This window comes from Oscarella lobularis, chromosome 14 (assembly GCF_947507565.1).
Source record: "Oscarella lobularis chromosome 14, ooOscLobu1.1, whole genome shotgun sequence".
Classification (NCBI taxonomy): Eukaryota; Metazoa; Porifera; class Homoscleromorpha; order Homosclerophorida; family Oscarellidae; genus Oscarella; species Oscarella lobularis.
The window spans coordinates 2,159,114-2,180,898 of NC_089188.1; the positions used below are offsets into that span (position 1 = coordinate 2,159,114).

Consider the following 21,785-nt stretch of genomic DNA (forward strand, 5'->3'; position numbering starts at 1 on the left):
AGCTGTAATCACCAATCACGCGACGTCTCGTGTGCGCAGAACCGCGTAGAACCGAGACCGCGATGACGGACGAAGCAAATCCGCTTTCGCGAAAATTAGCCAAAGTCCTAAGCACGAGACTAGATGGAGACAAGGCGAGTCAAAAAACAAAACCTGCAGTTGCACTCACCCAAGCTCCTATCTCTCTTCCTCCAAGGATATGATGGAAGCACTCAAAGGCCTATCGCTCTTCTTCACGGAAAACACGCTCAAAAGTCGACGAAGCCTTCGCAGCGACATCGAACGTCGATCGTTGACAATAAACGAGGAATTCGCTCGCGAATTCGGCCAAATCAAGGAGGTGGGATCGCGCCTCCGTCACATCGCACGCGAAACCTCGACCCGTGTGCCGTAGGGTCTCGTCGCAATCGAAGCCGAAGTGAAGCAAATGAGCGAAGTTTGCGAAGACATGAAAACGAGACTGCGAGTGAGAAAAAGCGTCGTTTCTGACGTCATCAGACGTAGAATGTGGGCGTAGGCGGCGAAGGAACACACGGCGGATTTGATGAGACAAACGACGGATATACAATTGGAAAGGTCGAAGAAATAATTGATGATCGAGAAATTCCTAATTAAAGTTTGCTTCAGTCAAAATCTTGAATTGCGTTCGGACGTTGCATCCGCTTACCTGAGTCACTTCCAGCTCGAACAGGATGAACTCGAAGCGCTGAAAACGGCCTTATCTGCCGATATAACGATGGTACACTATAGGAAAGTTGCACAGTGTCTCTAAGGTACCTTGGATTTTTAGAATTTCTTTAAAGCTCTTGAGAAAGTAAAATCCATTCATTCCAAATGTCATATTCTTCTTCGAAACAACCAGCAACGCACAGGGTACTGACTGAGTGAAAACAACCTCCCATTTATAGATATTTTTATACCCAGTCTCGAGATAATGGAAGCAATGGCACTCCACGAAGAATCGGCTTACGAACGGCTCTACAGATGGACTCAGCGTTAGAATCGAAGCATTTAACAGGAGAAAATCGAGTACCCCATGCATTCTAGAACAATGTCGTGGACTGACAACGGACGTTCCCGAAGTATCACCCGCATTTAGTCACGCACTCAAAGCCCTAAACGATAGAACAGTTCTATATAAGTAATTTAGTAAGAGAGAAAAAAGTCGTCTTGCCTTTATGCATTGTATCTAAGATATTCGCTGGACGAGATGGCTTCAGCGAGAAGAGCTGCAGTGGTTCGTATGTTCATAGACGCGCTAACACGAGGGGGAGGTGAGAACGAGGCTATCTAGAATAAAATTCGAACAAGGAATGCGATTTTCTAAAGGTTCTAGTGGTACCTCGCGTCCCATTGAACTTCACTCCCACGATCCACTTCGGTATTCTTATAAATATCCGGCGTCTAAGTATTAATACGTTGCGTTTTATCTGAGGTACGTTGGAGATATGCTCGCGTGGATTCACCAAGCTTTCGTGTCGGAGAAAGAACTCTTAATGACTCTTCTTTCCAATCGTAAGGATCACCAAGGTAGGGTTCTCTTGTATCTTTTTTCCCTCGTACATATTCTGATAATTAAAAAGAAGAGAGCCCTGTTCCGTCAATGCTGTCTTACGTGTCAGAAGGAATGAGTAGGCCGCTAAAGGCAAGCCTTTAAAAAAAGCCCCTTTTCTCCCCCTTTTTGAATAGTTTAATCTAAAGGTGAGAGTGGAGCAAATTCTTGCGTCGGAACACGGCGCTCCTGTCCTCTACAAAATAGCCAACCTTCTTCAGTTCTACGAGCAAACCATAGGGTAGAGAATTCCAATGCAGTTTTACGAGAATAAAATCACCTAGGAGATCATTTCAGACTAGTGGGCATGAGTAAAATTCTGGCGGAATTACACGGACTCACAATGAAGATGTTCTTCAGTAGCTTGAACCACTACGCGACCGAATTAACCGATAAGGTAATGAGGGATTTCTAGAAGGAACTTTCCTCTTATCCGTATACACTAGATTGAGTTGCCTTCAGCTGACCTGAACCCGTGTACCGCAGTAAACAAAACCATGACGCTATTGACAGACATATTGCAGTCGCATGACGTATCAGTGACGCCTATGGACGAGAAGCAAGCCCAATTGCAAAAAGTGATATACACAAAAAATGTAGAGAAAAGCTCACCTTGTTTTTATTTATTAGGTGTTGTCTAGTGCACTAGATCCTCTGATTCAAGCGTGTTCTTTGTCTGCGTCTGGACTGGCCGCCGCTGACATGGCTGTTTATATGATAAATTGTATTTATTTGATACAGAACACGCTTGCTCTGTACGAGTCTGCCGATCACCAGCTAGAAATGCTCAAAGCGCAGGTTCACATATCAGCACTGCAAAGAAACGAAATCTAGTTAATAATCGTAATATAGACGGATGCTCACATGGATACAGTTATTCACGAGCAAGCTTCGTACATGCTGGGCAAATGTGGACTGGCGAGAGCTCACTTGGCTATCGAGGAGCAGCAGAAAACAAAAGTGAGTAAACACGCGTACCAGAAATTGTGGTAGAGGACTTGGATTTTCTCTCAGGAGCCTTTGTCAAGTATGCCAGGTATGGATGCCGAGTCTCTTCGGGCAACTATGGTACGAAGAACCAAGTTTTCTCCAGGCCTTTGAATCGGATTTTCTGCAGGTCCAGTTTGATTCGTACCTCTCTGTTCCGGATTCTCTTATCCTGCCACAGTGCCATTGCCTCTCCAGTGCAAGACTCAGGTTCTACCTCAAAGTTTCAACTAAGACTCCACGATTTTTTCTACTAGAGAGGCGTCGTACAAGGAGGCAGCTAATATGCTCTGTAACGCTTACGAGGCCATCCACAAAGCCGTGACGGAGCCGGCAAACGGCTATTCGGATCCAGGCGGCTATTGTTTACTTCGGACGCCGGACCAAGTCGCTCAACTCCTAGGGTAAAAAAAAGAGAACTGAAGCGCTGTAAGAATTTTATTCTACCTCAAACCTGATAACCAAGAACAGTTCAACGATTTCTAAAAATAAAAATCACCAACATGCGCAAACAAAACAAAACGAACTAGATTAGCACAAACGCAACAAATCTTAGTATTTTGGCGACGTTGGAGAGTAGCTTGGAGATGACGGACTGTACGCCGGCGAAGACGGCGAATAGCTCGGCGAAGTTGGCGAATATTTCGGCGACGTCGGCGAATATTTCGGCGACGTCGGCGAGTATTTCGGAGACGTCGGCGAATAGGACGGCGACGACGGCGAATAGCTCGGCGACATGGGCGAGTACTTGGGACTCGTTGGCGAATACTTTGGACTCGTCGGCGAATACTTTGGGCTCGTCGGACTGTAGGACGGCGACGAAGGCGAGTAGGATGGAGACGACGGAGAATAGGATGGAGATGACGGCGAGTAGGACGGAGAAGATGGTGAATAGGACGGCGACGACGGTGAATAGGACGGCGACGTCGGCGAATATTTTGGGCTCGTCGGCGAATAGGACGGAGATGACGGCGAGTAGGACGGCGACGTCGGAGAGTATTTCGGACTTGACGGCGAGTAGGACGGCGACGTCGGCGAATATTTCGGACTCGTCGGCGAATAGGACGGCGATAGAGGCGTGTAGGACGGCGACGTCGGCGAATACTTTGGCGACGTCGGAGAATATTTCGGCGACGTCGGCGAATACGTCGGTGACGTCGGCGAATATTTCGGAGACGTCGGACTGTACTTCGGCGACGTCGGCGTGTAGCCGGGCGACGTCGGAGAATAGAACGGCGACGTCGGTCCGCCCGGACTTGCCGGAGATGCCGGCTGGGGACTCCATCCCGGGCTCCATCCGCCGGGACTCAGCGCGCTTTCCGACGGCGCGTAGGGCGAGAATACGGCGCCGCCTGGCGTCGCGGCACCGCCGAATGCCGCCGGACTCCACGCTTCGTACGTCGGCGTGCTTTCGATGTGCGGCGTCATTTGCGCGGAAAGGCCCGGCGACGCCGCCGTTTGGCCGTAGTAGGGCGATTGGCCCATTATCGTCATCATAGCCTGCGTTTTGACTGGTATCGGCTTCGCTTCCTTGCATTTTTCCGCGTCGAGGAACAGGTCAAAGCAGCCCGTTCCGAAGCGACCAATCTGACCGAGGATTATCGCTTCGCTGACGCCTTTTACCAGATCGAGTTCGCTGCAGGCGGCCGCTTCGATGAGAATATCGACGGTTTCTTCGAACGTGCAGCGCATGAGAGCGCCGCACTCTTGACGATTGACGCCGTGACGTGTAATTGCCATAATGTAGCCCTTCGTCGTCATAATATCGCAGAGGAGAGCGAGATGACGATGATTGACGTAGGTGCCGTCGAACGACAGCACGTGATTGATTTCCTTTTCAATTTGCTTTCGAACGGCTTCAATGCCCAAAACCTAGAAGAAATAGAACTCGTTGAATTTTTTCATTTCTTTTGTTTTCATACCGAAAATATTTCGCATATGTCGTTTGATACGCTTCGAACCGGATCGACGAATTCCTCGCTGAGAACTTGCTTCAGATTGGTGCCGTCCGTTTCGAGAATCCACTCCTGTTGCTTCTTGATAGCGCCGTTTTCGTCGATCATCGTTCGCTTCTTGTTATCCTCTTTGGGAAGATGCATGTACACCTGCACACAAGAGGTGAGTTCATAAGAGAGAATAACCCTCTGAAGAAAAACGTACCTTTGATATCTGTTTGATTCCTTTGAGGGTCAAATCAGACAGCAAATTGGCCTCGATGCACTTAAGGAACGCGTCATCGTCCATTTTAAACAACTGCGTGTCATCCTACACATAAAACGGACCTACTATCGAACCACGGACTCCCCCTTCCTCTATAACAAACGTCTTCGAATTTGTCCTTTCCCTCCGTGTCGACGATGCGGATTCTCAGAACGAGTTTCTCGGCGTTGTCGTCGGTGAAGATGCAGTGAAGATCGTCGCCGAACGCCTGGCTGATTTTCTCCGCCACTTGGTCCATCGTCAGCTGCTTGTCGGTCATGCGTTTGCGATCCAATTCGATGCGCAGTAGCCACGGCGATAGACGCTGAACGTCCACGTCGGGCATCTCGTAGTAAATGTTCACCCACTCCTGATCCTCGTCAATGACCGTGTCCATAGGATTGGGATCGTAGTAGATCGCCGTGTTCGACGTCACTTTTCTCAACGTCGCGTATTCTAACTTACACAGGACACCCTGAGAAAAAAATCATTATAATTCTAATAGACATTTGTTTTATTCGTTTTCTTCTTACCTTGCATTTTTCGGCGTCTTTCGCCGCCTGTCCCAAAAGGAAGACGGTCAGCGACGGCGTCTTGGGTTTCTTTGACACGTTGATCAATTCCTTGAGTCGAGGCACGCCGAGCGTCACGTTCTTCGCCGATACGCCGGCGTAGTGAAACGTATTCAGCGTCATTTGCGTGCACGGCTGCCCGATGCTCTGAGCGGCCAAAGCGCCGACCATTTCACCGGGATGAGCCTGAGGAGAAAATCGCGCGTGTTTTCTTCAATAAAGTAACGCAGCTGACTATAAAAAAGCGCAGCGCGCGTCGCACGAGAATTTTATCTAGCACATTTTATGTGAACTGGAGGATACGAGAGAACTCCAGTCTGAGATTTCATGTGCCTCTCTATCACAGCGCCACTCTCTCTATCTTATTAACTTACCACGGACTGTTTGAATTTGTCTTCGATTTCGCCAAGCAGCCAATCAAACGATTCGGACGTCAGTTTGTGTTCGACGATGACTTTGCGAGAACTCAGCGTCGAGTGGAGCAAAACGGAGAAGAGAAGCGTCGCGTTTTGCTGCGCTTCCTTGCTGATAAAGTCGACCCCGTCGACGATAATAAGCCTTCGTTTCAGATTGTCAAGATCTGAAGGATTAATTACAAAAAAATTGTCGCCGACGCTGAGTTTGGAACTTACCGTCAATGACTTTGTGCGGCGGCAAATCGGTCGTCTTTCGCACGTCAATGCGGAAAGTTTTCTGAGCGTCGCGAATGAGACGTTCCAGATTCACGGGCAGAACGGTCTACGACGCGACGACATTTCCGCGACGTTGTCTCTACTTTTTTTCTCTCTCTCTTTTTTTCTTACCCTGCCTTCGAGTCGAGGAAATATGCGCCGAATCGTTTCTCTGTCGTCTTGCAACTGCTCCCATTCCCTGTCGATCTTCTGCTGTACTTCGGGATCGGTGATAATCGTGTGAACGATATCGTCGTCCAAGTGTCGTCGCATCATTCTAAACAGAGCCCATTCTAATAGAAAATCCCGCTCTCGTGGAACTACTAGGAATAGAACTAGGAGAAGTGAGACTACTTATAACACAACCTTTTTAGCTTGCAACTACATAAGTAGGACTACAAGAACTTGGACACTACTGACCTCTCATCGCTATAATTGAACCGGAATCGTCGTTCAAAAGCGTCGTTCGATGCGCTGATCGTCGGCAACGACTGGAACTCGACCGTCGCTCCATCCATGCCGTCTTCCCCGTATAAAAACTGCACGACTTGCTGCTGAGCGTTTCTCACCGTCCCGTCGTACTGAACCATGAGAGATTCCATGGCCTTGATCAAGCGACGCTGTATATAACCCGTTTCGCTCGTCTTGACCGCCGTGTCGATGAGACCCTCTCGACCGCCCATGGCGTGGAAGAAAAACTCGGTTGGCGTCAGACCGGCCAAGTAGGAATTTTCTACAAAACCGCGACTTTCTGGACCGTAGTCATCTTTGATGAAGTGGGGTAGAGTGCGATGGCGAAATCCAAACGGAATTCGTTTTCCCTCGACGTTTTGCTGACCCACGCAGGCAATTACCTTGGGGGGAGGGGAGGAGAAAAATATTTAAAAATGCGAATGTCTTTGTGGGATTGATTACCTGAGAGATATTGATTTTGGATCCTTTTGAACCAGCGACGACCATGGCCTTGAAGTTATTGTACCAGGAAAGTGACTTCTGTGCACTGCCACCTGTTTTGTCTCGCGCATCGTTTAGAATACGATTGACCTAGCGAAGCAATATTATGACGAATTATGACAACCCCTCTTTTCATTACCTGGTTTTCGAATGTTTGTCTCAGAGAGTTTCCCGGCGTCGGAGTCAGTTCGTCGTTGTGCGCTTTCTCAATCACGTCAATCACTTCGCGCTACACGTAGCAATCAAAGCACACTGCCCCTTTATCCAATCAACCTCTCTTCTCTCACCTTTGCTTTGCGAATCGTTCGCTGTATATCGCCGTACGTGTCCGAATCGGCAATGCAGTCGCCAATCCCGATGGAGTGTCCCTCTAGAAGAAGCCAATTGTTGACGACGCCTTGGACGTTGTCATAGAAAGCGCGCGCCACTTCGTGGCCCATTTCACGTGCAATCATGTGCACCAGACTTCCGGCCGACGTCCCCAACGATTTCTTACACAAAATCCCCGTCAAGAATTTCCCATTTTCAATCAAAACCTAAAACGAAAAAACAATTAGAAATAAACGCTTATTCGGTTATTTATCCTTTTACCCTTGTATCACCAGGGGTTATGTGAGTGTAAGGCCCGGAATCTTCGCTGTCGTCGTGATCGCTGTGAAATTGAATATAATTGACGCGTTTCGGAATAATGAGACTGAAAATCTGTTTTCCCGTCCACAGAGGCTTCGGCTTGAGTATCGCCGGCTTGGGCATCTTCGCATTCCAAGACGGCACCCACATCAACAAATTCATCACATCCTCCTAGAAAAAAAATTTAAACCGAGGAAAAAAATTGATGCAAGGCTGCGGACTTTTTCCATGAAGACGTTTCGTTTCGAGAATTTTCTCACGCCCGTCAGCGTGTCCTGCACAATGCCCATGACGGGCTTGTTGGACTGCGGCGTGATGAGCTGACGCGGGACCATGAGCAATTCCTGTATTTCAGCACGCGTTTCGAGACTCTGAGGCACGTGCATGTTCATCTCGTCTCCATCAAAATCCGCATTATAGGGAGTCGTCGCACTGAGAAGAGACGTGATGAATTGAGTACTATCCTGGGGGTTATACATACCAGAGGTTGAGACGAAACGTTGAGTAGGGTAAAACGCGGATACGATGGCCCATCATGGACATGCGATGAAGAGTCGGTTGCCGATTGAACAGGACCAAGTCCCCGTTCAATAAATGACGTTCAACCTATAGGTAAATTAATTAATCGATACGGGAAATAAACGAGAGAGCCTATTCTATAAAAGATAGTATATTCAGACAGCATCTTTAGTGCTATATACTGCCACCTATTGGAGGGTTCTACCATTGCTGGATCCAATATACAAGCCATGCGTTCATCCCAATAACTAAGTATATATGCATGGATAAACTCCTCCTCTTTTACCTTGTCGCCGAATGTCAAGTGGATGTCACTTGGCATGGGATGATAACGCAGATCGATTCTCTGGTTGTCTCGCATGACGTATCTAGCCCCGGGATACTGATTCGGTCCGCGATTCACCATCGATTGCAGCCTGAAAGCAACACAACGTCTCTATCCTAATACATCTAATTCTTAAGCCTGTTTCACATGTTGATGTTGAGTGAAGAGACGATGTCTGGATAGGTGAGATTCTGAGCAATTGAACGCGGCACGCCTACTTCGTCGATACGGATATTCACGTCGGGTGTGATGACGGCGCGAGCGGAAAAATCGACGCGTTTTCCCATGAGATTGCCTCGAATACGACCCTCCTTTCCCTTCAAGCGTTGTTTGACCGACTTCAAAGGACGTCCCGACTTTTGCACAGCCTAAAAGAGAGAGAGAGAGAACACGTGCTAGAAAGAACATACGTTTATTCAATTATTTACTTTTGGCATTCCAGGAATTTCATTGTCCATGAAGGTTGCCACGTGATATTGAAGAATCTTGACGTCTTCGAGTAGCAAATGAGGAGCGGCACCGTTCTCCTCATCTCGTCTCAAATTGTTATTCGCTTTGACCACATCCGCAAGTTTGTGCGTCAAATCATCCTGGGAAGAGAGACAAAATCAAAATAATTCTAATAAATAAATAAATGATTATTTTTTTACTTGATTCTTGTGTCTTCCGTCCATGATGACGGCCGGACGAACGCAGAGAGGCGGCACCAACAGGACACTGATGATCATCCATTCGGGTCGCGAGAACCTCGGATTCATGCCCATCACTTGGCACTCGTCGTCTGATATCGCCTTGAATATTTCAATGACTCGTTCGGCACTCAAAGTCATTTTCTTCTCCTGGCTCTCATCAGGAACTGTCTGCCATTCGGCTGTCAGTTCGAGACCTCGTTTGCGCAGTTTCGGCTGATGACGACCGCAGCCAACGTACGGCTAAAACAAAAATATATTAATTAATTAATTAATCAATCATTAATTAATTAATATTGCCTTTTTTCCTCCCTCGTCGTCGCCGCCATCCGTCCAGCCGCACACCATCTTCGATTTGCACAAATCATAGATGGCTCGTCGTCGTTTCATGCCGCTCGTACGATTTTTTTCGAAGACTCCCTTCACCTGAGGCCCGTCCTAAAGTAAGCAACACCGTACGGTCGATTATTTTTTCTCGCCTTTTCCCTCCCCCTTACCGGATCGACTCGAAGTCGCGAGCAGAAAAAACAGACGCATCGAAGCACCTTCAGAATTCGCGTGAGAAATTCGACGTGAAAGACGGGCTTCGCCAAGTCGATGTGTCCGATGTGACCCGGGCATTCGGACATGTTGCCGGCGCACGTCTGGCATCGGGACGCCCGTTCGATGACGCCCTGGCGCGGATCGTTCAGACCGCCTAGTTTCGGCTTTCCTGCTTCCATTGTGTACGGATAGCGAATGCCTTCGGTTGTTACTGAGAGCGCTTTCTGCGTTGCGACACGAAATCGTCGCGCGCGCGTCGTTTTTTAGTGGGAGGTGTTTCGCTTACGATTTCCTCGGGGCCGAGGATTCCGAATTGGACGCGTTTTACTTTGCGCACGGGCGCCGTGGAGTCGTGCGTTGTCATCGTGCGTGTTTTTGACCGGTGGACGACTCGCTTTCGATGGGAAAAAGCCCGATATCGACCAGCGATTGTCCCGATGTGCGAAGGGCTGCGCGGTCGCGTTTATATACTGCGGCGTGAGGGTCGGGCAGGGGCACCTTGCGTAATGGAACACGTGTGTGCGCACGCAGAGAATAGGCGTGTATGCGTCATCGTATAGATTCTACTGTACGTTAGTTAATTAATCTTCAAGAATCATCTTTTTTTCTACAATATATTTTATGCACTGCAATAGTATGTTTCTTTGTCGCCGAATTTCGTTATCAAGAAGCTAGCAGAAAGAGTGTCAGTTAGTCAACTAAAAAAATTGGAACATACCTTCTGAAGTAGAGTTGGCTGCTTGGTGATAAATCGCTTTCGATTCGATCTCGAGGACACCTCTTTTACAGGCGCAGGTGGCTGAACTTTCTCCACAACAGAATGTTGAGCAGTATCCTCATTGCAATCCGAATCGCTTTCATACTCGCCCAGAGCTTCTAGTCCGCCTTTTACTTTAGATACACTCGACCTTGGGAAATTTCTGAAGAACAATGATATTTGAATTAAATTAATTAATTAAATCAACTTGCCTCTTTCTGTCCAATCTCCATTGTTCGATTTCTTTCGGCGTGACAAGTCGAGGAATCGCAGGCTTCCACATATCGAGATCTCGACTGAGAACGCTTCCCTGACCTCGGCCTCTGCCCCGGCCCCGACCGCGGAACCCACGAGACGGGCCCCTTCGATTTTCCCATCTCTGATTATGATTTTTCCATCTGCCTCGACTATTTCCTGCCGAATCCTGCAAATATTTCGCGTAGGGTCCTGGAATAGCAGAGGGCTGCTGAAAAACAGAGACGAGACTTCGAAAACTTTCTTCAATCAACGCAGAGACTAACCAAATGATTCCTGTACATCGAGAGACTGTTTTGAAACGTATTGAGTGTCGGTGGAGGGCCCAAAAGACTTGGCAAAAGCGACATCGTGTCTACGGCGTGCGCTAACCGATCCAAGATGTCGTCGTCGCCCGGTGGCCGATTCGTGCCCACGAAAGATCCCTGGGAGCGTCTCGACGCGTGGAGACGAGCGCCCGGCATTAACCGCGCTTCGAACATAAGAAGGATGTTTCCTGGACTCGGGATAGGCTTCGGCGCGTTCGTAATCGCCGTTGGCGTGGAAACGATCATGAAAGGCGACGAAAAGTCGAAAGAAAAAGACGCCTAGTAGTCGTATTTGCCTGAAAAAAGGAAGAGAAATGCATGTTACTTGTAAATCGCCCTCCTCCGCGTGGAAACGATCGTACGTATTGCTATTGTAAATAAAATTCTCAATCAAACGTCTCTCTCTACGTAGTCGCGTGCTTTTCTAAGTGTTCTTCTTGCTTTTTTAAACGCTGCAGTTTTCCTGCTAACCTGATTCCATGTCTTGCAGCTCTGCTTGATTAAAAATACTAATCCCTGAGTCAGGCGTGCAGAAGGTCACTTTACCTGTGTCCTGTTCTTCCGCCACACAGTCCTAGCACGTCTTTTCTATAGACAAGGATTCCTAGCTAATAAATCGCGAGTGTGAGTTGAAATTTACGCCGTAGGTGCGCTTTTTTCTTCGTCTTCTTCATGATCATCACCAGCTTTGACGAAAATCTTTTTCTTGACACTACTATCTGCTTTGGGAGCCACTTTATTCTTGACACCATCGAATTTGACACAAACTTCTCCCTAAAGAATTGATTAGATGATGGAGCAGATACTGTCTAAGATTACGAACGTCTGTGTCGGTGTGGAGGGCGATTTGCTTCGCTGAACTGTTGAACGCATCCGTCCACCAGTCGTTCGTCAATTCAGAAGCAAGGCTACTTCCGATCTGTTCATATTACGGTCAAAAGAACTCGCTCGAAAGCCGTACTCACTCCTCTTCGATCTCTCTTCAACGATGCTCGAATAGGATCGACGATTCCGTCCTCTTTCTTGCCAAGACCAATACCTAGAAACATTCTAAGGATTTGGAGACGCTTCGGCAGCTTCGAATACCTCGTTTCCACCCATGCTTTCGCATCTCTTCCGCGGCGAAGTCCATGGTACGGGATCCCGGGAGGGGGCGTGAAAATTACTTGACCGTAATGCTATATTTCAATCAATAACTAGAGAATGATGGCCCGGTGTTCACCGTGTTTCCATCATGCAGAGCCTCCCACCGCTTACCGTACGCGAGTGCATAACATAGTGTGACGTCATAATTTTTTATGTTGTCACATATTCACGTGGTCATTACAGCCGTTAGCTACTACAGCTTAGTCCTACGTACATACTGTAAATACTTGCATGATTGCAATGTTTTCCTAATTAGGCGCTTTTCTGACGTACTGTATTTGATAATGTGCTCTGCATTTGAGGACCTATAGTATGCATGTGTACGAGAGTGTGTACGAGTCATATTTCCTGTTACCCGTACATGCGTACATACCCACCCACATACTGTACATGAGTGGATACTTTTGATTGTGACGTCAGAGCGTGACAATCAAAACTGTCGTTTCGGTTTCTCAGCGCATTTATAACACGGAAAATAGCACAGATCAATTGGAAACAGGGGTTTCTAAGCATTTTTTCCGTTTATGAAAGAAAAAACGCTTTATTCGCGCCGTAAATCGCCTTTCGAGACATCTTGGTCCTGATTCGAAAGCGTTGCTTTTTACGTCGTGCGTCAACCTCTAAGCGGCGGTCTGTTGAAGAGCGACTTTTTTATCAATCTGAGTATCGTCGTTGTCGTAACAAGGTGATATATCTTCTTCGAGCCGCGAAGTCTGAATATTTCCAAAAGAAACTTGATTCTCTTCGCTCACAGCCCTACCGCTTTTGGAAAGTTATTAATGATCTAACTGGTCGTGGTCGAATAAGATCCTCTCCGTGTCTCTCGGCTGAAGCGTTGAATCAGCAGTTTTGTTTGATTGTTGGCTCTACTGTAATTTCAAATGTCAACACTTCTTCTGATGCTACTTGTGACTTTAGTTCTTCCCATCTGCCTTATGCGCCAATTTCCTTCTTGTATCAGAGTTGGATGTTTTTCATCAGCTTCGTCATCTTGATTCGAGAAAAGCGTGTGGTCCTGATGGTATAGAAGCGAGGTTCCTTAAGGCGGGTGCTGCAGAAATTTCTGCCTCACTTGCTTCCATCTTCAATGCCTCTCTCTCTAGTGGAATTGTCCCTTCTGATTGGAAATGTGCGAAAGTGACTCCTGTTTTTAAATCTGGAGACAGAAGTGATCCCTCGAATTATCGACCTATCTCTCTACTTTCGTTCATCTCAAAGATTTTGGAGCATTTTCTTTCAATGACGGGAATTATTTGGCGAGTCACAAATCTACGATCTATATACAAATCTACGATCTACTGTACAAAATTTACGCTCATTAGTGCTTTTTTGATTCAGGTTGTCTCGAGACAGAAGAACTCCAAAAAATAATTTACTTTTCGTTGGCGGTAATGAAAAGCTGAGCGATAACTCTAGTTTTCACAGAAAATTTACTGCCGGCAATTTCGCTCACGACGCGGCGCTGCCATTCCTGCACGATCGTTCTTGGCTTTGCTCCCACCATCTTCTTTGCCACACGGTGACAAACTTCCGTTTGGTTCAAAGTGGGAAAGTGAATCCTACAGAAAAAAAAAGCATTTATAGATTTTATAGAACACACTTGAATAACAAACTTTGTCCAAAGAATGGTATGCCATTCTTTCATTTTTTGAAGTTTCGATTTCTTCCGAAAGGAAATTCTTTTGACGTTATGAAAAATGACTACAAAATAGACATTAGCCATTATTATTACGAGGAAGAAATTGGGAATGCAATCTTCGACCGGTCAAATATATAATTATTTACCCTTCGCTCGCCTGAGCTGAGTGATGTCTTTAACGAAACATTAGAATGTTACCATGATAATCACTTTTTAAATAATCTTACTGTCGTTTCGATTGCTCAAGAGTCTGCCTAGAAAAATATGAAAATGTCTCTTCAGTTACGTACAATTGGTACAACGACGCGTTCTACAATTAATTAGACTGGCTAAAGCGTCTGTAACTTAGAACAAGTTTTAGTTTGGAAAAATGTCTCGGTGTGTCTTGCATGAAATTGCAGGTGTAACAGTAAAATATAAAGCAGAGTGCAACGTGAAGGAAAAAAGAGAAGGGCGCTTAATGGTGATGATGATGAATATTATCATCGATGATCAAGTATTCTTCTCTTCCTCAATCATACAGATTGATCACGCCTTTGCATTTCATTTAACTGTTACAAATGCAAGACGGTATGTTGTGGGTTTTTAGAGCAGGAGTTTTACAGGGTTCTGCCGAGAATATTTTTAGTGTGGGAAGAAGGTATGGAAGGATAGATAAAATACGCAATTTTAAAAAAAGTCCGAGACAATTTTAAAAATCGTCAAAGACAATTTTAAAATGGTCCTAGGCAATTTAAAAAATTTCTTAAAACGATTTTTAAAATTGTCTTGGACCATTTTTAAAACTGTTTTGACGATTTTTAAATTTTTTAAATTGTCTCAGGACAATTTTAAAAATTGTCCCAAGACAATTTTAAAGGATTGTCTTGGAACAATTTTTAAAATTGTCCTGAGACAATTTTAGACTTGTCTTGGGACAATTTTTAGAATTGTCTGGGGACAATCTTTAGAAATGTCTGGGGACAATCTTTAGAAATGTCTTGAGATCTACGAATCTACGATCTACGAATCTACGATCTACAAATGTACAAATCTACGATCTATATTTACAATCTACAAATCTAACGATCTACAAATCTACAATCTACAAATCTACGATCTACGAATCTACGATCTACGAATCTACAATCTACGAATCTAACGATCTACAAATCTACAATCTACAAATCTACGATCTACAAATCTACGATCTACGATCTACGAATCTACAATCTACAAATCTAAAAATCTACGATCTACGAATCTACGATCTACAATCTACAAATCTAACGATCTACAAATCTACAAATCTACAAATCTACAATCTACGATCTACAATCTACAAATCTACGATCTACAATCTATAATCTACAAATCTACGAATCTACGATCTACAAATCTACGATCTACAAATCTACAATCTACAAATCGAAGCTACAAATCTACAAAATCGAAGCTACGAATCTACAAATCTACGAATCTACAAATCTACAAATCTACAAATCGAAGCTACAAATCTACTACAAATCTACGATCTACGAATCTACAATCTACAAATCTACAATCTACGAATTTACGATCTACAATCTAAAAATCTAAAAATCTACAATCTATAATCTACAAATCTACGAATCTACGATCTACAAATCTACAAATCTACAAATCTACAAATCTACAAATCGAAGCTACAAATCTACTACAAATCTACGATCTACGAATCTACAATCTACAAATCTACAATCTACGAATTTACGATCTACAATCTACAAATCTAAAAATCTACAATCTATAATCTACAAATCTACGAATCTACGATCTACAAATCTACGATCTATAATCTACAAATCGAAGCTACAAATCTACGAATCTACAAATCTACAAATCTACAAATCTACAAATCTACAAATCTACAAATCTACTACAAATCTACGATCTACGAATCTACGATCTACGAATCTACGATCTACGAATCTACTATCTACAAATCTACAAATCTACGAATCTACAAATCTACAATCTACGAATCTACTATCTACAAATCTACAAATCTACGAATCTACAAATCTACAATCTACAAAACTACAAATCTACGAATCTACAAATTTGACAAACGTAGTATTTATGAGCGTCTTACGTCTTTCTTCATCCTCTCCATCTCTTCAGCCATCCTCTCCATATCTTCATTCTTCTCCTTTAACTAAAAAGCGATTATTTGACAAAAGTAGTATTTATGGGCATCTTACGTCATTCTCTAGCCCTTTGATCTCGTTTTCCTTCATCCCTAGCTCTCTCTCCTTCACCTTCAACTAAAAAGCGATTATTTGACAAACGTAGTATTTATGAGTGTCTTACGTCTTTCTTCATCCCCTCCATCTCTTCGTTCATCCCCTCCATCTCTTCGTTCATCCTCTCCATCTTTTCATCCTTCTCCTTCAACTAAAAAGTGATTATATGACAAAAGTAGTATTTATAAGTGTCTTACGTCTTTCTTCATCCCCTCCATCTCTTCGTCCATCCCCTCCATCTCTTCGTTCATCCTCTCCATCTTTTCATCCTTCTCCTTCAACTAAAAAGCGATTATTTGACAAACGTAGTATTTATGAGTGTCTTACGTCTTTCTTCATCCCCTCCATCTCCATCCTCCCCATCTCTTCATCCTTCTCCTTCAACTGAAAAGCGATTATATGACAAAAGTAGTATTTATGAGTGTCTTACGTCTTTCTTCATCCCCTCCATCTCCATCTTCTCCGTCTCTTCATCCTTCTCCTTCAACTAAAAAGCAATTATATGTAGTCACACAGTATTTATCGGTGTCTGACCAAGATCCCACGTTTTTCGCCTTCGTCGTCTTTCTCCTTCTCCTAGAAATTAATACAGTCTTCTTAGTCTCGTGACTTCGTCTCGTGCCCAGACTCTCCAGCCCGGATGTTCTATCCTAACACGTGGGCGAGAGAGAGTCCGGGCACGAGGACTAGGCGATTACTACAGACAATTATACAGTCTTCTGACCTTCAACGTAATAGATTTTACCACGCGATACACTTCAATAAAAATCCCGAAATTTCGTTTGCACTTGAAATACCTAAACACAAAATTGCAAAAAAATTGATAAAAAATGAACCAATAGCGCCATCGCACCTGTTGCCATGGACAGAGCCGTCATTCTTCCCCTCCTCCAATTCCAACTCTATGCCGGCCCAAATCCCCTTGGCGAATTTCGTTCTTCCAAAATACCGCAGTATTCCTCTCTTTGAGCTCAAGCGGTCGTAGACGACGTCGCCAAGTTGAATGTCCGGCGGGAGGGCGGGAGGGTCCGGGTTCTTGCAGCTTTTCGTCAATGGAGGTCTCGCGAATGCCATACAGAATGCCGAGAATGCGATCGGAAATGTTTCACGAGTCACGACTCTGGCCCGGATGTCAGAACGCCCGGAAACTTCTCTCGAGCAGAGGCAGGAGCCGAGGCAGGATAGACTTAGGTATGCAATACTATATTTCAATCAATAACGGCGAAAAACAAAACACAAATGTTGGAGATACCTACATACGCACGCACACACATACAATCCGCCCTAAGCCTTCCTTTCAATGCCGGGAATTATTTGGCTGTTATCGCTAAACGTAAACTCCTCTTCGAACACGCATTCAGCTGTCACAGACTGTTGCGAATTTTCTAAAAGACGAAATTAGCTCACTAAGATATACATAACCCTAGAAACAAACCAGGCACGCTCCTAAGCTTAAAACGGTACATATATCCGGCGGAGAACACTCGACTGTGGCGGGGAGGTGACATCGAATCATAGACTAAGCAATTGGGATTGACTTCAGTCCCGTCTAAGGAAGAGAAAGGTACACCAGCTATAAAAAGATCGCTGTTACACTATTACCAATTTCCTTGAAAACGTCAACGAGGAGAACAAATTGGTTACCAGATAGAGTCACGACCTCCTTCAGTATAAGCTTATCGTCGTCATGCAGTACAAAGACGCACGTTGTATTGGCACTGCCATAAGCGTCAGGCGTTCTCGTACACTAAAAAACAATGCCTCAAAACGCTAGCCAAGCAAGAGCTCTACACGGAGAAATCATACAAGACGACGACGTCTTTCCCTTCTAAATTGAAGTCTAAATCTATCAGGCCTGGGCCTGTCTAGATGATAGATATAGAACGGTTGAGTTGGCGAGTGTGCTCGGGTGCGTGCTAGCCTTACTTGGATTCTTCATGTAGCTCAAAAGACCGAAGTATTGAGCTTCATCTAGCACAGCTGCAACGCTAAAAGGCAAGACTGGAGCTTACCTATAAATCTTTCCTTTCCTAATGTCTCTACCTGACTCCAGGCGGTATTGTCAGTCGGCCCGTTCGACAGAACGAGAGTAGGCAGTCAAAAAGAAAGCCGTCTCGATCAAAAGGAATAGCGTGGCGCTAAAAGCATCAAAGTTCTAGCTGAATAGACGCCTAATTTTATTCGCTTACGTCGTTCAGCTTGACTGGTTTCGCACCGTTTAGAACCCGATTGAGTCGGCTATCCGGATACGCTTGAAAAGTTGAAGGGAACACCTAAAAGAAAACGGGTCTTTTTTCCTCTAAGATACTCGCGTGCTACGTACGTAGAACATTCTGCCGCCTACTTCCAATGCTACCTGCCTCTGCTGAGACCTTGAATGCGAGAATGTAGACGTCTTTGTGACATTTTTTTTCAGATGTCTTACCTCGTTTTGGGTCGTCTTGGTTCTGATGGCGAGATTTCATCCTCTTCGTGCTCTGAATCCGTTCCGATTGGGCTAAACGCGGGCAATTCGGCGTGCTCGTGGGAATCCAGTGCTTCTGTCATCCAAGGATAATGCTGCTGATATTGATGATACGAATGCGAAGGATGATTGCTCGAAAAACTCCGATACTCCAACTGGCTCGAACTAGAACAAAGACAGTAGAAGAAAAAGAAAGCGGAGAAAATCCTCTATCTACGTCTGAGCATCTGATCTCGGCAAGAATGACGACTGGTCGCCTCCGGCGCGCTCACTGGGATTGAAATGCGTAGCAGCGTGAGCTCCTTGATCCCTATACATCGGCTGTGCGGAAAAGTCCTAGAAAAAAATATGTCGAATAACTGAATTTCCACATTTCTGACTAGACTTTTTGCGGGTTCTCATCTCCGTGTGCGCCGCGGTCCTTTATTAGATCCTCCAACTGTTGTGCTAGCCCCGTTTCTTCGTCTTCATCTCGACTGTGCAAAGGCGGCGGTTGAGCGTGATTCGCCACCACAAACTGGGAGCCTCCGCCGTCCGATTCACTCTTCACTTCGTCTTCTTGCTCAGCACCGTTGACGTCACTCGATTGGACAGGATGCTGCTGTTGAAGATGCTGTTGATGCTGCTGCTGCTGTTGAACCTGCAATTGACGCATATATAATTGTTGCAATTGAGCCATCTGCTGTTGCTGTTGCTGATAGGCGGCCCATTGCAACGACGCCATCATTTGCTGCTGTTGCCAGGTGGCAGGGAGAGGCATTCCCGGAGCAGATGGCACATTAGCCATCTCCGTTCTTTTACTAGACTCCTCTTGGCCTTGAGACGAGGCACCCGAATCCTGCTGCGGTGGACGACTCTGCCTCACCGGCTCTCCCAAACCAGAAAATTTAGCAGCCAATAAGGGAGGATTCGAAGCCGCCGGCGCCGCCGCCGCCGGGGAAGCCGTCGCCGGAGTCAATCTCTTCTCCTGCTCCGCTCCCGGCACCGTGTCCCTCTGCTCCTGCTGCTCGCTCAATGTTTCTTTGGATTCCGGCGGTTTTCCGGGTCTTGGCGGACCGCCTCGACCGGATGCACCTCTGCCGCGTGAATTGTGAGGAGAATAGTATCGAGTCGGACGATAGCTATTTGAGCCGCCAGTTCGGTAACTTCCGCCGCCGTAGTTATAGAAACCGCCGCCGCCACCGCCGCTACTTCCGCCTCTTTGCCGATTACTTGCTTGGGAAGTGTGTCTTGGGCCTGATTGGCTCGTCTGCAAAAAAAGAGAAAAATAAAGTTATTTGACCCTCTGATGTTCTACATTAATAGCTATCTCTGTGAAAATGAATAGAACACTTTCGATTTCCAACACAACACAATCGTGTTGGATTCGAAGATGCACTCTGCTACAAAGGAAACGGCACCTTCGGCCAATGTGAAAAGGGTGACGGTACGCCCAGGGAAAAAACGCAATTCTCGCACTCATGAAATCGCTGAACGATCGCCGCGATCGCGCGACGTTCGTTCGAACGCGAACGTCGTTTTTCGTTCCAAAACCATAGCGAATCGGCGATCGATTCCCGAAAAGGACCCCGCTCAAAGACACGCGTTACCTTTTCGGTGATTTCGGGCATTTCGGACGTGTCTTGGGTCTCAATTCGAGCGTCGTACACTTTCTCCGGTCGTTCCGACTCGAAAGCGACCGCCTATTTCCACGAGAGGCCGCAGCAAGGCAACCAACACGGAAAACCAGTCAACGTGACGCGCGCGCGCATGTCCGAAATCACAGCGCCACGCCTGTAACTCACAGATATGCTAAAAAAGATGAGCAGAGAAAAACAAACGAAAAAACGACAAAAAAAAAGAGAATTGCTTGTTTTTCAGTTTCCCGAGTTTTCAGGCCAATTTCTTCAAGTCGTTCTTTGACGGAAAATACCAGTAGGTTCCACTCACGCACTTGGTCATCATCATGACGCCATCGGCGATTCCGTCGACGTCGGCTCCGACCATGCGATCCAACATGTAGTTGAAATTCTTCGGCGAGGCCGCATAGCCAATGAAGAAAAGGCCAGCGTCGCCTGACAGACTACCAAAGGGCATCGACTGTCGGACAATTTGGAATGGTTTTGGACGTGCGAATTCCGTTCCGCCGACTATGCGCGCCACGTGGGAACTTTTCAGCTTGTTTCTCAGCTCGGTGCTGTCTGACTTATTTCGACCAATCCAGGCCTCCTGCCTGTCAACTAGAAAGGGGTCCCTATATAGACATATATATGTAAGATTAGCTCATACCTGAAGCTTTCTTGATGACGTCGAACTGGTGAATCCAACGCTGCGTGATGACGTAGCTGCCGCCGTGATCGTCCACTGCGACCGCCTGTCTGTCGTCCTCTGCGGCTGGATTCTCTGTTCCGTCGATGAAGCCCGTCAGATCTCTTCCGAATCGATAGGTGAAGCTGTAGACGTCGTCGAACTTATCCACGCTGTCTTCCGGGAATGCGTTCATGAATTTCTTTGTCAAATGGAACAGATTGCCGACGCTGTTCGATTTAGCGTGGAGAAATATGTCGCCACCTTAATCAATGACAAAATCAATAAAAATTTATAAATTTGAGCTTACCAGTAGCAGGCATGTCTCCATTGGTTCCCTTGCGTTCAATGTAGCCATAATCTTCCGGAGCTGAACGTCCGTAAGCCTGCAGCATGTAAAAAACATCAAAATTTGTGATTTATCGCTAAACTTCTCATTTCGCACTCTGTGATAAAAATTGGGACCGAATCCGACTCCGGCCCAGATCTCCTCGTCATCGTCAGACTCTTTGGGCGGAACGACGTGGTCGACGATTCGCTGGATATTCGCCGCCACATGAGCGCACTTTTTCACATCCGCGCCGGGCTTCAAATGAATCCACACGTACACGGCGTGTTGCTTGCCTTGGGAGAAGACCTACAGACGAGCGGACGTGATTAGAGATACGTCACGCCCCTTTTTCCTACTGAGTTCTGTGCTTCGGGTTTCCCCGCGGCGTACGCCGTCGAAATCACGCCATCTTCCGTGGCGTACTTGTGCGCAGCGTAAGCGAAAGCCGACGCGCCGACTGCGCCTAAGAGCAGCTTCGAGCCGAAACGAGTGGCTGTCCCCGCCGCTGGTGCCGCGGCGCCGAACCAACGAGTTCCTACGATTCGACACGTCATTTCAAACAATGGATAAAGTTTTCGCACCCGATCTGGCGCCGAATCGACTCCAGAGTCGCATAAAACTACGAGCAGCCATCTTCTTTGTTGTGGAAAATGGTCACGAGAGAAAATGGTCACGAGACTCGTGCAGCACGTGC

At 46.1% G+C, this 21,785-nt stretch overlaps 7 protein-coding genes and 1 long non-coding RNA gene across 9 annotated transcripts; 1 reads left to right on the plus strand and 7 right to left on the minus strand.

Annotated features, from left to right (window-relative positions):
- Window positions 1-39: 39 nt before the first annotated feature.
- LOC136195074 (conserved oligomeric Golgi complex subunit 6-like) lies at window positions 40-4,431 on the plus strand. Its single transcript, XM_065984342.1, has 20 exons — window positions 40-134; window positions 197-340; window positions 395-466; window positions 518-576; window positions 628-739; window positions 791-873; window positions 925-995; window positions 1,048-1,141; window positions 1,195-1,274; window positions 1,330-1,381; window positions 1,436-1,530; window positions 1,584-1,645; window positions 1,702-1,793; window positions 1,850-1,949; window positions 1,999-2,130; window positions 2,183-2,350; window positions 2,405-2,512; window positions 2,567-2,620; window positions 2,670-2,749; window positions 2,797-4,431. Exons 1-20 carry the CDS (start codon window positions 63-65, stop codon window positions 2,945-2,947), a joined length of 1,881 nt encoding a protein of 626 aa, XP_065840414.1. The 5' UTR covers window positions 40-62; the 3' UTR covers window positions 2,948-4,431.
- On the minus strand, window positions 990-1,802 carry LOC136195090 (uncharacterized). Its single transcript, XR_010671773.1, has 4 exons — window positions 1,467-1,802; window positions 1,343-1,404; window positions 1,175-1,290; window positions 990-1,115 (listed from the first exon to the last, which is right to left on the minus strand). It is a non-coding gene; the product is annotated as an uncharacterized lncRNA (long non-coding RNA).
- Window positions 2,975-10,072, minus strand: LOC136195069 (DNA-directed RNA polymerase II subunit RPB1-like). Its single transcript, XM_065984332.1, has 22 exons — window positions 9,928-10,072; window positions 9,596-9,865; window positions 9,399-9,536; window positions 9,060-9,341; window positions 8,838-8,999; window positions 8,557-8,777; window positions 8,371-8,500; window positions 8,047-8,171; window positions 7,787-7,997; window positions 7,527-7,736; window positions 7,223-7,471; window positions 7,075-7,164; window positions 6,897-7,025; window positions 6,402-6,835; window positions 6,114-6,258; window positions 5,943-6,048; window positions 5,685-5,890; window positions 5,272-5,496; window positions 4,863-5,213; window positions 4,700-4,804; window positions 4,462-4,644; window positions 2,975-4,411 (listed from the first exon to the last, which is right to left on the minus strand). The coding sequence occupies exons 1-22, from the start codon at window positions 10,003-10,005 to the stop codon at window positions 3,092-3,094; spliced, it is 5,370 nt and encodes a 1,789-aa protein (XP_065840404.1). The 5' UTR covers window positions 10,006-10,072; the 3' UTR covers window positions 2,975-3,091.
- A 109-nt stretch (window positions 10,073-10,181) lies between these two features.
- LOC136195086 (uncharacterized) lies at window positions 10,182-11,213 on the minus strand. Its single transcript, XM_065984357.1, has 4 exons — window positions 10,920-11,213; window positions 10,611-10,864; window positions 10,360-10,561; window positions 10,182-10,312 (listed from the first exon to the last, which is right to left on the minus strand). Exons 1-4 carry the CDS (start codon window positions 11,205-11,207, stop codon window positions 10,223-10,225), a joined length of 834 nt encoding a protein of 277 aa, XP_065840429.1. The 5' UTR covers window positions 11,208-11,213; the 3' UTR covers window positions 10,182-10,222.
- A 53-nt stretch (window positions 11,214-11,266) lies between these two features.
- Window positions 11,267-12,156, minus strand: LOC136195088 (G patch domain-containing protein 4-like). Of its 2 annotated transcripts, none has more exons than XM_065984361.1 (6): window positions 12,048-12,156; window positions 11,927-12,000; window positions 11,785-11,880; window positions 11,602-11,735; window positions 11,508-11,549; window positions 11,267-11,456 (listed from the first exon to the last, which is right to left on the minus strand). In XM_065984361.1, exons 1-6 carry the CDS (start codon window positions 12,091-12,093, stop codon window positions 11,366-11,368), a joined length of 483 nt encoding a protein of 160 aa, XP_065840433.1. In that variant the 5' UTR covers window positions 12,094-12,156; the 3' UTR covers window positions 11,267-11,365. The 2 variants fall into 2 exon arrangements, with proteins under 2 accessions (XP_065840433.1, XP_065840434.1); XM_065984362.1 differs by having other exon boundaries at window positions 11,267-11,453; window positions 12,048-12,152.
- A 1,169-nt stretch (window positions 12,157-13,325) lies between these two features.
- LOC136195494 (uncharacterized) lies at window positions 13,326-17,084 on the minus strand. The gene is made up of 13 exons (XM_065984819.1): window positions 16,864-17,084; window positions 16,735-16,807; window positions 16,545-16,586; window positions 16,441-16,497; window positions 16,338-16,394; window positions 16,208-16,291; window positions 16,078-16,161; window positions 15,969-16,031; window positions 15,860-15,922; window positions 13,974-14,000; window positions 13,893-13,919; window positions 13,721-13,808; window positions 13,326-13,666 (listed from the first exon to the last, which is right to left on the minus strand). The coding sequence occupies exons 1-10, from the start codon at window positions 17,082-17,084 to the stop codon at window positions 13,989-13,991; spliced, it is 756 nt and encodes a 251-aa protein (XP_065840891.1). The 3' UTR covers window positions 13,326-13,666; window positions 13,721-13,808; window positions 13,893-13,919; window positions 13,974-13,988.
- A 110-nt stretch (window positions 17,085-17,194) lies between these two features.
- Window positions 17,195-20,218, minus strand: LOC136195281 (nuclear transcription factor Y subunit beta-like). The gene is made up of 12 exons (XM_065984585.1): window positions 20,064-20,218; window positions 18,860-19,723; window positions 18,692-18,810; window positions 18,436-18,639; window positions 18,334-18,382; window positions 18,200-18,283; window positions 18,054-18,148; window positions 17,937-17,998; window positions 17,817-17,875; window positions 17,613-17,757; window positions 17,446-17,559; window positions 17,195-17,395 (listed from the first exon to the last, which is right to left on the minus strand). Exons 1-12 carry the CDS (start codon window positions 20,082-20,084, stop codon window positions 17,295-17,297), a joined length of 1,917 nt encoding a protein of 638 aa, XP_065840657.1. The 5' UTR covers window positions 20,085-20,218; the 3' UTR covers window positions 17,195-17,294.
- Window positions 20,219-20,246: 28 nt separating this feature from the next.
- Window positions 20,247-21,773, minus strand: LOC136195282 (dye-decolorizing peroxidase YfeX-like). Its single transcript, XM_065984586.1, has 6 exons — window positions 21,673-21,773; window positions 21,448-21,626; window positions 21,206-21,397; window positions 21,071-21,146; window positions 20,743-21,024; window positions 20,247-20,693 (listed from the first exon to the last, which is right to left on the minus strand). The coding sequence occupies exons 1-6, from the start codon at window positions 21,722-21,724 to the stop codon at window positions 20,347-20,349; spliced, it is 1,128 nt and encodes a 375-aa protein (XP_065840658.1). The 5' UTR covers window positions 21,725-21,773; the 3' UTR covers window positions 20,247-20,346.
- Between the last annotated feature and the right edge of the window lie 12 nt (window positions 21,774-21,785).

Bases quoted from the DNA above. Each gene is read 5' to 3' on its own strand.
- LOC136195069 (XM_065984332.1), bottom strand. From the start codon at position 10,005: ATGACAACGCACGACTCCACGGCGCCCGTGCGCAAAGTAAAACGCGTC. The intron at 8,172-8,370 runs GTAAAAGAGGAG...ATTTACCTATAG, and splicing joins ACTTGACATTCGGCGACAAG to GTTGAACGTCATTTATTGAA. The intron at 5,214-5,271 runs GTAAGAAGAAAA...TTTTTTTCTCAG, and splicing joins AAGACGCCGAAAAATGCAAG to GGTGTCCTGTGTAAGTTAGA.
- LOC136195086 (XM_065984357.1), bottom strand. From the start codon at position 11,207: ATGATCGTTTCCACGCCAACGGCGATTACGAACGCGCCGAAGCCTATC. The intron at 10,865-10,919 runs GTTAGTCTCTGC...TCTGTTTTTCAG, and splicing joins CGATGTACAGGAATCATTTG to CAGCCCTCTGCTATTCCAGG. The intron at 10,313-10,359 runs GTATGTTCCAAT...TCTTTCTGCTAG, and splicing joins AGCCAACTCTACTTCAGAAG to CTTCTTGATAACGAAATTCG.
- LOC136195282 (XM_065984586.1), bottom strand. From the start codon at position 21,724: ATGGCTGCTCGTAGTTTTATGCGACTCTGGAGTCGATTCGGCGCCAGA. The intron at 21,398-21,447 runs GTAGGAAAAAGG...GCTCGTCTGTAG, and splicing joins AACCCGAAGCACAGAACTCA to GTCTTCTCCCAAGGCAAGCA. The intron at 20,694-20,742 runs GTATGAGCTAAT...ACCCCTTTCTAG, and splicing joins CGTCATCAAGAAAGCTTCAG to TTGACAGGCAGGAGGCCTGG.
- LOC136195281 (XM_065984585.1), bottom strand. From the start codon at position 20,084: ATGCCCGAAATCACCGAAAAG. The intron at 17,999-18,053 runs GTAGAGACATTA...CTTGCCTTTTAG, and splicing joins ACAATACCGCCTGGAGTCAG to CGTTGCAGCTGTGCTAGATG. The intron at 17,876-17,936 runs GTAAGGCTAGCA...TCTATCATCTAG, and splicing joins GAGCTACATGAAGAATCCAA to ACAGGCCCAGGCCTGATAGA.
- LOC136195074 (XM_065984342.1), top strand. From the start codon at position 63: ATGACGGACGAAGCAAATCCGCTTTCGCGAAAATTAGCCAAAGTCCTA. The intron at 135-196 runs GCGAGTCAAAAA...TCTTCCTCCAAG, and splicing joins CGAGACTAGATGGAGACAAG to GATATGATGGAAGCACTCAA. The intron at 740-790 runs GTACACTATAGG...TTGGATTTTTAG, and splicing joins TATCTGCCGATATAACGATG to AATTTCTTTAAAGCTCTTGA.
- LOC136195088 (XM_065984361.1), bottom strand. From the start codon at position 12,093: ATGGACTTCGCCGCGGAAGAGATGCGAAAGCATGGGTGGAAACGAG. The intron at 12,001-12,047 runs GTATTCGAAGCT...GAATGTTTCTAG, and splicing joins AAAGCATGGGTGGAAACGAG to GTATTGGTCTTGGCAAGAAA. The intron at 11,736-11,784 runs GTTCGTAATCTT...TCAATTCTTTAG, and splicing joins CCCTCCACACCGACACAGAC to GGAGAAGTTTGTGTCAAATT.
- LOC136195494 (XM_065984819.1), bottom strand. From the start codon at position 17,084: ATGGCATTCGCGAGACCTCCATTGACGAAAAGCTGCAAGAACCCGGAC. The intron at 16,808-16,863 runs GTGCGATGGCGC...TTTTGTGTTTAG, and splicing joins GGCTCTGTCCATGGCAACAG to GTATTTCAAGTGCAAACGAA. The intron at 16,162-16,207 runs GTAAGACACTTA...ATCACTTTTTAG, and splicing joins TGGAGGGGATGAAGAAAGAC to TTGAAGGAGAAGGATGAAAA.